Source organism: Sus scrofa, chromosome 2, assembly GCF_000003025.6.
Source record: "Sus scrofa isolate TJ Tabasco breed Duroc chromosome 2, Sscrofa11.1, whole genome shotgun sequence".
NCBI classification, from domain to species: Eukaryota; Metazoa; Chordata; class Mammalia; order Artiodactyla; family Suidae; genus Sus; species Sus scrofa.
This window is the reverse complement of record NC_010444.4, coordinates 78,974,029-78,987,675: the sequence shown is the minus strand read 5'-3', so window position 1 is coordinate 78,987,675 and position 13,647 is coordinate 78,974,029. Positions and strand designations below refer to the sequence as shown.

Sequence of the window (13,647 nt, the reverse complement as noted above, 5' to 3'; positions counted from 1 at the left end):
CGTATTGAGCTCTAGCCTTCACCCAAGTGCCTTCTCTTTCTGAGTCTCAAAGAAGTAGGGGCTAACAACACCCACCAGGAGAACCCTGCAAGGGTTGGGTGACCTCATGCATGTGCCTGGCACAAGAGGAGAGCTCAGTAACATTGAGTCAGAGCCAACGGTCCTTTTCAAAAAGGGCCGAGGACTATTCAAACAAAGGGCTTCATTTCCTTCCTCTTTGTCTTTTTTTTGTCTTTGTTTTTTTTTCTTTAGGGCCACAGTCGTGGCATATGGAGGATCCCAGGCCAGAGGTCACATCAGAGCTCTAGCTGCTGGCCACAGCCATAGCCACAGCAACACTGGATCCGAGCCACATCTGCGACCTACCCCACAGCTCACGGCAATGCTGGATCCTTAACCCACTGAGCCAGGTCAGGGATCAAACCCGAAACCTCATGGATGCTAGTCATATTCATTACTGCTGAGCCACAATAGGGACTTCCTCTTTGCCTTTCTTGATGTTGCTGATGCTGGGAGCCTTGGCCCAGATTGTCTTTCAGGGCTTTGGGGAAGAGCAGCAATGAACGAACCCCTCTTGAAAGTGTTGTAAAAATACAAGGTGAACAGTTGAACCCCCCTTGTAATCCAGCGCAGGTACAGGGTTGAGGGAGAAGCAGAGAATGACGCCCTTTCCTTGTGTTTATAGAATGCAGAGAGCAGTTTACAACAGAAGAATGAAGCCATCACATCTTTTGAAGAAAAAAATAATCAAGTTATGTCCAGCATGAAACAGATGGAAGAAAGGTAATCACTTCCCCTGGTAAATAGGCCCTAGAAAGTGTTGGGATTATCTGGTCCTGGGGACTTAATCAGAGTATCTCTCAAAAGTACAGATGAATTGGGATGACTGTCCTTCAAGTCTGTAGTCTTGCCCAGCAAAAGGACTGGATTCCCTAGCCTTGCTTAAGCATGTATCTACTTAATCAGCCTTTGGGCTACTGTATTACATTGTCTTCTTGGAGTCAGAACCACCTAGTGAGCTCACTTTTAAATATCAGGTCAGTAGGGCCTCAGAATAGGGGCAAAAAATAGAGTCACACAAATATGCATGACTGATTTTTTTTCCTTTTTATGACCTCACATGCAGCATATGGAAGTTCTCAGGCTAGGGGCTGAATTGGAGCTGCAACTGCAGCTGAGGCCTATGTCACAGCCACAGCAATGCAAGATCCAAGCCACATATGCAACCTACACCAAAGCTTGCAGCAGTGCCGGATCCTTAACCCACTGAGTGGGGCCAGGGATCAAACCTGTGTCCTCATGGACACTATGTCAGGTTCCTAACCTCTGAGCCACAATGGGAACTCCTTTTTAATTTTTATTTTTTATTGAAGTATAGTTGATTTACAGCATTGTCTTAGTCAGGTGTACAGCAAAGTGATTCAGTTACACATGCATATATCCATTCTTTTTCAGAATCTTTTCCCATATAGGTTATTACAGAATACTGAGTAGAGTTCCCTGTGCTATACAGCAGGTCCTTGTTGATTATCTACTTTATATATAGTAGTATGAATGTGTTAATCCCAAACTCCTAATTTATCCCTCTTCCCTTTCCCCTTATACTTCCCCTTGGTAACAAAACTGTTTTCAAAGTTTGTGAGTCTATTTCTGTCATATAAATAAGTTCATTTGTATCATTTTTTGAGATGCCACATATAAGTGATATTATATTTGTCTTTCTCTGACTTACTTCACTCAATATGATAATTTCTAGGTCCATTCACATTGCTGCAAAATGGCATTATTTCACTCTTCTTTATGGCTGAGTAATATTCCATTGTATATATGTACCACATCTTTATCTGTTCCTCTGTTGATGGTCAATTAGGTTGCTTCCACAGATAACTGATTTTTTTTCTTTTTTTACAAAGATGCAAAAGCATTTCAACAGAAAGGATAGCCTTTTCAATAAATTATATCAGAACAATTGAATATCCGTAAGCAAAAAAAAAATGAATCGCAAATTATATCTCACACCTTTATGTAAAAACTAAATCAAAATGGATCATAAATCTAAATATAAAACTTAAAGAAGAAAAGACAGGAGAAAATCTTTTGGGCCTGAGGTTAGGCAAAGAGCTCTTATACATGACATAAAAGTACAAGCCATAGAGAAAAATCTGGTAAGTTGGACTTTATCAAAGTTTAAAACTTCTGTGAAAGACACAGTTAAGAGAATAAAAAGCACCTTACAGATTGGGAGAGTGTTTCCAAATCACATATCTGACAAAGGACTCTTATATCCAGAATATATAAAGAAATCTCAGAACTCAACAAACAATCCAGTCTAAAAATGGACAAAAGCTTTGAACAGACTCTAACCATACAGGACATAAGGATAGTAAATAAGCACACAAAAAGATGTTCAGGATAGCAGGATGCAAGATTAACATACAGAAATCTGTTGCATTTCATTATACTAACAAATATCAGAAAGAAAGTAAAAAAAATACCATTTAAAATCACATCAAAAAAATAGTTCCCATCGTGGTGCAGCGGAAATGAATCCGACTAGGAACCATGAGGTTGCGGGTTTGATCCCTGACCTCACTCACTGGGTTAAGGAGCCAGCGTTGCTGTGGCTGTGGTATAGGCTGTCAGTTGCAGCTCCGATTCAACCCCTAGCCTGGGACTTTGATATGTCTCATATGCGGCCCTAAAAAGAAAGAAAAAAAAAAATCACACTGAGATGCCATTAGAGACCTATTAGAACAGCTAGTTGTGTTTTTTTGTTTTGTTTTTTTTTGTTTTGTTTTGTTTTTTTTTGGCCCACATCTGTGACATGCAGAAGTTCCTTGACCAGGGATCAAACCCACGCCGCAGTTTCGACCTGTGCCACAACTGCAGCAGTGCCAGATTTCCAACCCACTAAGCCACAAGGGAACTTCCAACAACAGCCAATTTTTTTTTTCCTTTTTTGGCTGCACCTGCAGCAGATGGAAGTTCCCTGGCCAGGGATCAAACTGGCACCACCACAGAGAGAACACTAGATACTTAACCTGCTTCGCCACAGCAGGAACTCCTTTTTTTTTTTTTTTTTTTTTTTTTTTAATGACAATTCCAGGAGCTGGTGAGGTCACAAAACACTGGAACACTTGTGCATTACCAGTGGGAATGCAAAATGGTACAGCTACCTTGGGAAACAGTTTCTTAAAAAGCCAAACAGAAATTCCCACTATGGCACAGTGGGTTAAGAATCCAGCTGCAGTGGCTCAGGTCACTGAAGAGACTCAGATTCAGTCCCTGACCTGGAGCATTGGGTTAAAGGATCTGGCATTGCCACAGCTCTCCTGGTTGTTTGCTCAAAAGAAATGAAAACTCATGTTCACACAAAAACCTGTACACAAGTACGTATAGCAGTTCTATTCATAATTGCCAAAAATTGGAAGCAACTCACATTTATCATCCAATGAATGGATAAATTGGTACATCTATACAATGAAGTATACTCAGCCATAAAAAGGAATGATTGCTGATACACACAAAAACTTGGATTGATCCCAAAGATACACTGAAAAAAAGAAGCCAGCCTCAAAAGATTATATGAAGTACAATTCGATGTACATGACAGTATTGAGAGATATGGAAAGAGGGTGTGGCTATGAGGGGCTGCGCTAAGGAGTTCACTATCACCTATTAGAGCGGGTTTCAGTGATAGTTACATGAATTTATACCTGTGCTAAAACTCATAGAGCTGTATACACAGAGGAGTCGGTTCTACTGTATACTAATTTTCAAAAAGAAAAAAAAACAAGGCAGCAAAAATATGCAAAAACTGTATGGTGAATTGCAAAGATTGACCCTTTCCTTACAAAGACTTGGTTCATCTGGTCCAGGTTACACCACGCAGAGCGGGCAAGGCAGGGCGCCGAGGAGCGGAGCCAGAAGCTGCAGCAGGAGCTGGGCGGGCGGACCAGCGCCCTGCAGCAGCAGCTCGCCCAGCTACACCAGCAGTGGTAGGAGCCCTGGAGGCTGGAGGCGTCTGCATGGGAAGGCTATCTCCAGATGGGGACAGACAGTGTCCCACTTCACAGATGGCCCCTACCAGGCTCAAATTAGGATGAGGGGAGAGATGTCTGTTCCCTGTTCCACCAATGAGAAAACCAGCTTCAAGGGGGTTCAGTATAGACCCAGGGCTACTCAGCTGGTGAGAGGGGGCATCAGCATTCAGCCGAGGCTCACTCCTGCCCCTGGGTAGCTTGCTCCTGGCCCCCAACCCTCCAGGATCCTCTCTTGTCAGCTGGCTCTGGGTTGGAGAAAGCAGAATATTACAGAATAAATAATTTTCTCCATCTCAGGGGAGGGCTCTGTGGATGTGGCCCCAAATGTTAGAGCACTTCCTTCCTCTCCATTCGCATGACTGTCAAGCGTGTGCCTGTGCCTGCTTTCCAAGACCTGTTCCCCATCTTTCTTATGGAGGGGTAGGTTGCCTCGGGGCAGAGGGTAGCCTTACTTCCATGGATGTAAGGTGGCAGTTCGGGTTCCTGCAAATCCCCCATTTCTTGTGTGGTGACCTGGGTTGTGAGTTGTCTGTGAAAATCTGTCTTGACACTAACTCAAGTTCATGTTGGGAAAACAGCTCAAGTCTAGAGAAAGAGTTGAAATCAGAAAAAGAGCAAAGACAAGCTCTTCAGCGAGAATTACTACATGAGAAAGACACTTCCTCTCTCCTCCAAGCCGAGCTACAACAAGTAGAAGGATTAAAAAAGGTAAGTCAGGGAGTTCCCGCAGTGGTGCAGCAGGTTAAGGATCCAGCATTGTCTCTGTAGCTGTGCAGGTTCATTCCTGGCCCAGTGCAGCAGGTTAAGGATCTGGTATTGCCGCATCTGTGGCATAGGGCACAGCTAAGGCTCAGATTCAGATCTTGGCCCAGGAATTTCCATATGCCGCGTGTGGGGCCCAAAAAGAAGGACCCCCAGATCTCAGCTTTCATCAGCCTTTTGCTCGTCTGTTCTCAGGAAGTTTTGACCAGGTCTTTCCGGAAAACAGCTTTTTTTTTTGTCTTTTTGCCATTTCTTGGGCCGCTCCCGCGGTATATGGAGGTTCCCAGGCTAGGGGTCAAATCAGAGCTGAGCTGCCAGCCTACGCCAGAGCCACAGCAATGTGGGATCCAAGCCGCTTCTGCAACCCACACCACAGCTCACAGTAACGCCGGATCATTAACCCACTGAGCAAGGGCAGGGATCAAACCCGCAATCTCATGGTTCCTAGTCGGATTCGTTAACCACTGCACTACGACGGGAACTCCAAAACAGCTTTTTCATAAACTAGTTTTCCCTGATGCAAAACTGTCTCTTAATAGAAACTCAGATAGGCAAAGCCTTGTTTGTGCTATGAGGGTCTGTTGAGCATGTTTCCTGCCCCAGTCACTGTGCGTGCAGTAGAGCTGTTCCTAGAGCACCCACCTGCCAGTTGCCCATTCTGCAGAGCTAGGCAAGCGCGAGGGAACCCATGAAATAATCCTGTCTTGAAATGAGGATCATACAACAAAAGTTTCTTGCTTTTGAGAAGCATTCCAACCTGGTTCTCTCTCTGATCACTAAACCTTAAAAGTAAATAAATAAAGGTGCTCTGAATTCTGTGTCAGGTATCTGGTTTGTTCATTTTAGGAGCTGCGGGAGCTCCAGGACGAGAAGGCAGAGTTACAGAAGGTTTGTGACGAGCAGGAACAAGCCCTCCAGGAAATGGGTCTACACCTCAGCCAGTAAGAACCCCACTTCTCTCATCAACCTCCTAATCACCCTTGAATAGCCGCCAGGCCTCCCCTGGAGAGTCACACACCAGCCTGCACACTGCATTACTTAAGCCCCCATACCATCTTCTGTTGTCAGAGGTGGGGAGGCCTGCCAGCTATTCAAGGGGGACCTTCCCCCCAACCCTCTTAGGAAGTCAGGCCTTGGGGACACAGCGCTGCTTCGGGTTAATTAATTCATTAAGAATAACCTTTTCTGGAAAGTTCCCTTTGTGGCTTAGCAGTAGTAGCCTGACTAGTACCATGAGGATGCATGTTTGATCCCTGGCCTCACTCAGTGGGTTAAGGATCCGGCATTACCATGAGCTGTGGTGGTCATAGACGTGTCTGGAATCCCAAGTTGTTGTGGCTGTGGTGTAGGCTGGCAGCTGTAGCTCCGATTCCACCCCAAGCTTGGGAACTTCCATATGATGTGGGTGTGGCCCTACAAAGCAAAAAAAAACAAAAAACAAAAAAAGGAAAGCCTTTTCTGGAGTTCTCTTAGGTATGTCACAGTGGGTTAAGGCTCCAGCATTGTCCTTGCAGTGGCTCGGGTCACTGCTGTAGCATGAGATTGATGCCTGACCCGGGAACTTCCATATGCTGTGAGTGCGGCCCCCCAAAATAGAATAGCCTTTTCTAATGACCAAAACCCTCATGTCCACTAAGCTAGTATCTAGGTCCCAAGGGAACCAGGTGGCTGATGCGAGGGTTGTGTGTTCAGCCTGCTCTCAGACCAGAGGGAGCACGGTGACTTGAGAATGTCAGCCTGCCATGGTGCAAGTGTGGTAACCGCTTAGCTCTCTTGGGACTGGATACTCACGTCTGCTCGTCTGTCTGTCTGTCTCTGATGGGCGATGCTGAAGGAGAGCAGACCCTGCTGGTTCGGTGCCCCCTTTGTCTTGACAGCTCTCCTCCCTCGTGTCCCACTCCTGCCAGGTTGCCCTGGACAGTCTGAGGGGTCACCCTGCAGATTGTGGAACCTGCCCGGGTATGTGATTATTGCATTTTTAAGCCCAGTGGGTAACTTTTTCTCCTCATGAGTTAGGACCCTTGATTGCCAGTGACAGAAATCCAACTCAGACTGGCTTAAGCAAAGAAAAAAAGTCATCAGGAATCAGTCTCTACCTCCCACCTCTGTCCCTTACCTCACAGATGGGTCTGGCCCCCGCCAGGGCAGGATAGCACCCAGCAGGGCTGACTGTCAGAGGAATGGAAGTTCCTCCTTCCCCAGCCCGCCCATGGAGACCCAGGTTGACTCTGCCCGCACTGATGCCTGACGCGGGTGCGGTGAGCAGCAGAGCCTGTGTGGTCAAGATGGGAACTAACATGAGCATAAACACGCCGAAGTGGTACACACACACACACACACACACATGCGGAACCTTAGGGCTTTTCTCTCTGGGAAGCTGGGCGATCTGAAGCAGTGCTCTGGGTTGGCCCACAAAGATATTAGAAAAATAAGAAAGGAAGATGTTATGACACTGGCGGGAACAGGTCTTTCAATAGTTTGACAAGAAGTTGCCACCCATTTACCATCCTCTCCCACTCACCATATATTTCTAGACCAGCTCAGGGCTGCTGACCTATCCCCTTCCTCCGCGAGGGTTTCCTGCCACCCCTCATGTGCCCTGTGCTGAGGCACTCCTAGAGGTTAGGCGAGGCCAGGCACCCATCCCTGAAACGAATGAGAACAGGTGTGGAGGCTAGCACGGGGCTGGCTTCTTGGGTTTGTCCTCACGGCGCCCTCCACCTCGCTGGGTGGCTAGTACCATTTTCTCTTCACATTGGACAGACAGCGATCAGTCAGGGACACACTCCTGGAGGGCCACAGACCTCAGAAACACAGGCAGGCTCTCATCTTGAAGATGCACCCCTGTGCTTGGCACCCGCTGCACCCCCTACCCCCCACCCCCACACTGCTGCCTGCCCCAGCTTCAGAATGTCCCTCACAGCTGGGTTGTATAGGTCTTGCTGTCAGGGACGAGCATCATGGGCAGAGCCATTGCCTTCTCCCCTCTTCTCTTCTCGCCAGCCCACACTAGATGACAGAGAAGGAAAAGCCTGTTCTCAAGACACCCCCACCAGCTACAGACACAGCTGCTCAGTTTGTCCCAGGAACATCTGGATTCTTCTCAAATTGTGTTTCCCAGGGAAGTTCTTCCATGTTGAGGCTGCCACCTTGACCTCGTCTATCCTAGGCAGTCTCTGGTCCTCTCAGTGTGCCGGCCCATTTCTCCAGCCGCTCAGGGGTGGGAAGGAGTACCTTCGGATCATTCCTGAAGGCCACAGGGTCTTATCTTTCACAGGCCCTAAAGTTCAGTTTCTCAGAGCCCTGCATCCCTGACACTTAGATTAGGCCAATCCAGGGACAGTGCAGGCTAACCTCAGCTTTTAGAAAAGGGCTCTTACATAGTGTTTCACTTTATCTGGTTTAATTATGCCAGTTTAGACCATGTTCAGTCCTCCTGTCTTTTCTGTGGACAGCTAAGGAGTTTTTCTTACACTGACAAGAATGGAACAAGAACAGTTAATTGTGCCCCCTGAGCCAAGCTATGCTAGACAGAGCAGGCCACAGGAAAGGGGTGGTGAAAGCCCTGCAGATTCGGGTTCCTGCTATAGGGGAGCCCACGCCAGCAAAGCCAGAAATACGGACTTTTACGAGATAATTCTCCAGGCTAAAATGATTACAACTCTGAAAGTCGTGTTAAATTCTTGCCAGGTTAACAATCCGTTCCTACCAGGTTTGGTCCACAGGCTCAGCCTGAGACCTTGCCAGACGTGAGCCGCTGTGGTGAGATGACTCCGGGATTATAGGAAGGTGGAAAGAAATCATGTTATCACTCATGTATTGCACTCCTGCTTCCAAGTCCTGTTGCCCTCACAGAGCCAGAAAGCTACTATGGTTTATTCATTCATGCTTGAAAGCCACCGTAGTGAGCCTAGAATGATCTCTCTCCCTTTCTCTCTCTTAAGGTCAAAGCTGAAAATGGAGGACATCAAGGAAGTAAATAAGGCACTGAAGGTACTGGATTATTAATGTTATTAAAAATCACTACTCCTAGCTGTTTAGTCAGCTCAAGCTAATATCCTAGCATGCTGGCTCTTAGGTTTTCTCATAAGAGTCAGGGGAGAATGTGTGGTTGACCAGTGGTTGTTACCACTGATATAAGGTAAGAAAATGCTGCTCAGAGCCACTTCACTTGGCTGAGATGGCGATACTGACAAGTGGCAGGGCCTGAGCTGGAACGTAGGGCCCCTGGTTCTGGTTCTTCTGCTGTCAGCCCTAGTTTGACTCAAGGCCTACTAGATTATGGGTGCCCTAATGAAGGAAATGAAAAGTGGCAGAAAGAGATCCAGGGATTTTTTTTTTTTTTTCCTCCTGTTTTAAATAATGAGAGCAAGGGAGTTCCCATTGTGGTGCAGCGGAAGTGAATCCAACTAGTATCCATGAGGATGCAGGTTCGATCCCTGGCCTTGCTCAGTGGGTCGGGGATCCGGCATCGCTGTGAGCTGTGGTGTAGGTGGCAAATGCAGCTTGGATCCCATGTTGCTGTGGCTGTGGCATAGGCCGGCAGCTATAGTTCCTATTGGACCCCTAGCTGGGAATCTCCATATGCTCTAGGTATGGCCCTAAAAAGCGAAATAATAATAGTAATAATAATAATAATGAGAGCAAAACCTTTCCCTCCAGGTGAGGGGCCAGATGCCACCCTGCCACACTAAATACCCTGTGCTGGTTCTGGGGACCACTTAAGCCCTGAGCCAAGTTTGTGGATCATTTTGGGGAGGGGAGAATGGCGCACACCACTTAGGGATAACAGGAACATGTGGTCCAGGCGGCTTAGTGCAGTGCTGGGCTGGCCTGCTGGGGCCAGGACAGTCCACTGACCTGGGGAGGGCAGGAGCTTCTACCCTTCAGCCTCAACTCTGCTGCAGGTGCTCAAACAGCCTTCTTCATAGGGTGCTCTCCAGCGTATGCTAGAGCAGACACCCTAATGTCTCTAGGCATCTGACTTCCAGGGCACCACAGGTCAGAAGCAGCAAATTGTTACAGCAGCTAACAGCAGCCTGGACTTACAGTTTACATCAATTTATTTTATTGTCCCTTGTAGACCAAAAGTTTCTTGGACGTTAATCCTGTGAGCTATTTTGCCTTTATATCCCCTGCACTGCACAGAAGTATTTGCACAAAATGTCAGCTCACAGTGCCAGAGGGAGGGTAAAAATCATAAAATAGGACTCTAGAGCTGCTATGGAACGCAGGTTGAAAGCCCTGGGCACGGTGGTGCAACTCCCAATCATTAGATTTCTGAGTTATCAGGAAAGTGATGGCTAACAGATACTAAGGAACCAGAAAAGTATCCCAAGCCCTTGACCACCTCAGTCCCTGAGGCTGAATAAATCCTTTTTTTTTTCTTTTTAGGGCCGCAGGTACGGCATATGGAAGTTCCTAGGCTAGGGGTTGAATCAGAGCTGCAGCTGCCAGCCCATGCCACAGCCACAGCAATGCAGGACCTGCATCACAGCTCAAGGCAACGCCAGATCCTTAACCCACTGAGCAAGGCCAGCGATCAAACCCGTGTCCTTGTGGATACATGACGGATTCATTTCTGCTGAGCCACAACAGGAACTCCTGAAGAAATCCTAATCTTATCTCTAAGTAAACCTCCAAAAGGCATCTTTCAAAGCCTCAGTTGCTTCCTCTGCAGAATGGAGACATCTGCCTCCCACAATGCTCCAAGGACCTGGGGCTCAGTGTGTGTGGAGGTCTTCCAGCCTCTCCAGCACGTTGCCTTCTGTCTCTTGGTAGGAACCCCTGTCACAGATTTCTTTCTCCTACCAGTTCAGGAGGCACTTTGGATAATGTCTCAGCCAAGGCTGGGATTGCAAGCACCAGATTGATTCTGGTTACCTCAGCCAAAAGGCATTTATTGAAAGGGGGTGGGTGAGTCTCAGGTTAACAGAATGCAGGAGAATCTGGCTTGAGGCCCAGGGGGCAACCTGCGGAGACCAGGACAGGCAGTCTGCAGCATGTGCGATCCAGAGGGAAGCAGTCCTGTGTGCCCCCTCTAGTGGAGAAGAGGCAGTCCCTAAGAAGGAAACCAGGTGCAATTAGGGACAGCAGATGCTGGGCTGAAGAGTAACTAAAAATTCTTTAGGAACCAAGCCGTAAACTGAGATTCTGTGGTGTTCTTGCCTCCTCAGGGCCACACCTGGTTGAAAGATGATGAAGCAACACACTGTAAGCAGTGTGAAAAGGAGTTCTCCATTTCCCGGAGAAAGGTATGTGGGGTAGTCCTCCACCTGCTTACCCTGTCTGGGCTTCCATTCCTCTGGTTCTGGAGGAGGCCTGTGGGACTAGGCCCCCACATTGTGATCATGCTCACTGGTCTGCTGGTCCATACAGATGACCCCCCAGCCAGTTTGTCACAGGCCTTGTCTCCACTACAGTCCTCGCAATGATTTTGGAGTGGGGGCTGCTTACATACAAACTTCTCTAGGTGTGTGCATCAAATGAGAATTCTTCATAAGCAAGAGGACCAAACTCTGGCCACATTAGGTAAAAACAGTCTATGGGGAACCTATAGGCAGCAGGTCTCAGGACATGCATCCAGGTGGCACCTAAAGCACAATGGCATCCTGGGCAGGGCACTGTCCCCCTATGAATCGGCCTCTGCCTGTGTAGCCTGCCTTCAGGGTCTGGGATCATAAGGTCCTGGGCCCAGCCTTTGGTCCAGTTGACAGGGCCTTGATTGACCAGTATGGGCAGGACAGGGGCAGGATATAGACCCCACAAAAAATAGCCTGGAGTTCCCGTTGTGGCACAGCGGAGGCGAATCCAACTAGGAACTATGAGGTTGCGGGTCCAATCCCTGGCCTCACTCAGTGGGTTGATCCGGCATTGCCGTGAACTGTGGTGTAGGTCACAGACGCAGCTTGGATCTGGTGTTGCTGTGGCTGTGGCATAGGCCGGCAGCAACAGCTCTGATTCGACCCCTAGCCTGGGAACCTCCATATGCAGCCAGTGGGACAAAACAAACAGCCTTTGCTAAAAAAAATGCCTGCCACTACCATGTGGATGCCTGTCCTCATCCGCCCCATTAACAGCCTCCCTGTGGAAGAGAGGGAACAAAACTCCCAAATCCCTGTCAGGGCCTTAGAGTAGGTTCAGAGCTAGAAAACAACCCTCCTGAGGCTGCCTTTGAGATCACGCTTGTCCACAAGGCCTGGCTATCCCACACCTGGGTGGTCCAGTTCAAGTCCACTGTCTATCCTGATTGGGGGGATGGGAGGCAGAACCTGGAGGAGTAGGGACCACAAGGGTACTTGTCCAGGCATCTGCCATGTGCCCAAGACTCCCCTCTCAGGAGGGGCTTAGCTAAATAAACCTTGGGTCACCACCATGGAAAGCAATTACAGGGGATATACCAGGCAGGCTTTAAGTAGCACAGACTACCAACTCATGGACGGAGTTGTCAAGTCCAGTTAAACAATTTAAAGAAAAAGAACTGTAGGGAGTTCCCTAGTGATGCAGCAGGTTTAAGGATCCAGCGTTGTCACTGCAGTGGCATGGGTCCAGTCCCTGACCTGGGAACTTCCATATGCCACAGCCATGCCCCCCCCACCACAAGAGGGAAAAAGAACCTTACTCTTAGCACTGTATACCTCTCCGCCAACATTCCATGGATTAATTCACAGGAACATAAACATAGAAACAAGAGGTCTACAAGAACCCCTTCCAAATGGCTAAGTTCCTCTGGGGAGGGATTTTAAAGCATTAAATGGACTTTTAAAGGTTGGTAAAAATAAAAGAGTGGGCTTTGCAGACCCAGGGAGCTCAGCATTTTGTGACTGCCTCTCTTCCATCCTCTAGCACCACTGCCGAAACTGTGGCCACATCTTCTGCAACACATGTTCCAGTAATGAGCTGGCCCTGCCCTCCTATCCCAAGCCAGTGCGTGTGTGTGACAGCTGCCACACCCTGCTCCTTCAACGTTGCTCCTCCTCCACAGGCTCCTAAGGTGGGGGCATCAGCAGGGCCTGCTTTCTGAACCAGTTGCAACGTTTTCAGCGGCGTAGGCAGCCCCACAACAGTGCCAAACTCTTTGGGTCTCCAGGTGGCTAGGGGCTTGGGAGGTTGGTTTCCCAAGAGAATTAAAGGATGAGCTCCTCACCTGGGCTGCCGACACTTGGGAACAAAGCACACGGGACTGGAAGCTGCACACCTCCCTTTCCAAATTGTATGGAATCAGTTCCTCTGGATTGAAACTTTTCTCACTCGCCATCTCTGGCTTTGGTTCAAATAGAACTTCATGATTTTGCTGTTGTCACCTTTCACTTTCCAATTAACCTGTTTTTGCAGCAGTCCCACTAGTGAAGTAATCATAATCAGTTCCTTCCTCTCCCCCATCCCTAACCCACCCCCCCAGTGTGTCCTCTCAAAAGTCAAGAAATCTGCCATTTCCACACTCTTGTGAATATCCATCATTAGCCCTGCAATAAATTCATTTATTTTTCACTCTGGTGCAGAAAAAGAAACATGTGTCAACTTCACTGGAGGATGCCCAGAGCAACCCACATTTCAGGACTAGAGGCCTCTGGTGAGAGCAGCTGCGTGTGAGGTGAAGTTAAGCCTGCTGGGTTCTGGGGTACAGACTGTGCTCTGCCCAGTTGAGCCATCAACAGGCATGGAGGAAGTACCTGTCACCAAAGCTCAAAAATAAGGAATTAATGTAGGTGATAACAGAGATACCTATAGGTATCAAAACGTCAGGGTCGTTTTGAATTTCACCAACAGGACAGGTGCTGTTATAGGCCATGGAAAACTGTTCAGAGCCTAGGAACAGAGGGCTGGAGCCCACCTGAGCCTA

At 48.0% G+C, this 13,647-nt stretch overlaps 1 protein-coding gene across 4 annotated transcripts in view; it reads left to right on the top strand.

Annotated features, from left to right (window-relative positions):
* Positions 1-13,315, top strand: part of RUFY1 (RUN and FYVE domain containing 1) — a 47,317-nt gene extending 34,002 nt beyond the window's left edge. For all 4 annotated transcript variants that reach the window (XM_003123642.4, XM_021084324.1, XM_021084325.1 and 1 more), the window contains 7 exons: positions 686-783; positions 3,879-3,998; positions 4,622-4,751; positions 5,652-5,746; positions 8,750-8,798; positions 10,982-11,059; positions 12,651-13,315. In XM_003123642.4, coding sequence (XP_003123690.1) covers positions 686-783; positions 3,879-3,998; positions 4,622-4,751; positions 5,652-5,746; positions 8,750-8,798; positions 10,982-11,059; positions 12,651-12,797 — 717 coding nt within the window. In that variant the 3' untranslated portion in view covers positions 12,798-13,315. The remainder of the gene's footprint in view (positions 1-685; positions 784-3,878; positions 3,999-4,621; positions 4,752-5,651; positions 5,747-8,749; positions 8,799-10,981; positions 11,060-12,650) is intronic.